The sequence below is a fragment of the Trichinella spiralis genome (genome assembly GCF_000181795.1).
Source record: "Trichinella spiralis strain ISS 195 chromosome Unknown Scfld4094, whole genome shotgun sequence".
Taxonomy (NCBI): Eukaryota; Metazoa; Nematoda; class Enoplea; order Trichinellida; family Trichinellidae; genus Trichinella; species Trichinella spiralis.
Window position 1 is genome coordinate 385 of NW_003531033.1, and position 914 is coordinate 1298.

General features: G+C 34.9%; 1 protein-coding gene across 1 annotated transcript; it reads right to left on the reverse strand.

Moving 5' to 3' along the window:
• Nucleotides 1–454: 454 nt before the first annotated feature.
• On the reverse strand, nt 455–664 carry Tsp_14523 (pinin; the record flags this gene model as incomplete). Its single annotated transcript, XM_003367537.1, has 1 exon — nt 455–664. A coding segment is annotated over exon 1 (210 nt), but the record flags the coding sequence as incomplete, so codon positions are not given.
• Between the last annotated feature and the right edge of the window lie 250 nt (nt 665–914).

The window sequence follows — 914 nt, forward strand, 5'->3', positions numbered from 1 at the left end:
AATAATAATAATAATAATAATAATAATAATAATAATAAGACTGAATAAATGAAAAAAAAGTACATAATCAAGATGAAAATTGAAAAAAAATAATATAAAACAAAACAGTCCAATATATAAAAATTAAACTTCTATTATAATTACCAAGATCGAGTTGTTTTTCTGACCGGCTACTGCTAGACGTGCTCGAGCTGCTTGTGGTACTGGAAGAATCTCTAATGCAACCAACAGCTACCTTTCTATGAATTACAGGCTTGAATGATAATTCGCTGTCCTCTGAGTCACTCTCTTCAGCAATCTTTGTCGTTTTTGACGATGAAGATTTCGCCAATTCAACATTTTCGTCCTTAGCTGCTTCTTCTTCTTCTTCTTCTTCTTCGGTGTCACTTCTATTCATGACATTCTCTGATGCGGCCTCAGTGGCGGACAGACCGGAAAAATATTCCGATACCACCTTCATTGGAGAGGAATCGCCAACTTCGTCACTCGAAGTAATGTCGTTATCCTCTTCGACCTTCTTAGTACCTTTATCGCTCAACATTTCAAATTCTTCGTCCTTTTCAGACTCTGAATCACTGGCTTTCCTCCAATGGAACCTTCCGAATTCCTTTTCTTTTTGTCGGCCCATACCTTCAATTTCCTTGCACTGGATCATCCCCGCCATTTTCGCCTGAAAATATTTTTCTTGATAAAAAGGAAGGGCGAAAAAATTGGCTTTCCATTTTTCAAAATTTTTCCTCTTGGAAAATCATCCCAATGGCTCCTTCCTCCGAAGATTCTGGCAAGGCAAAAAAAAAAAAAATAACGTTTTTCTTCCTTTAAAAATCTCTTCCTTTTGAAACAAACCCGTAATAACATTATATCTCTTTTTAAAAAAATGGAAGAAATTTAATTTTAAATTCCACATATTTTTT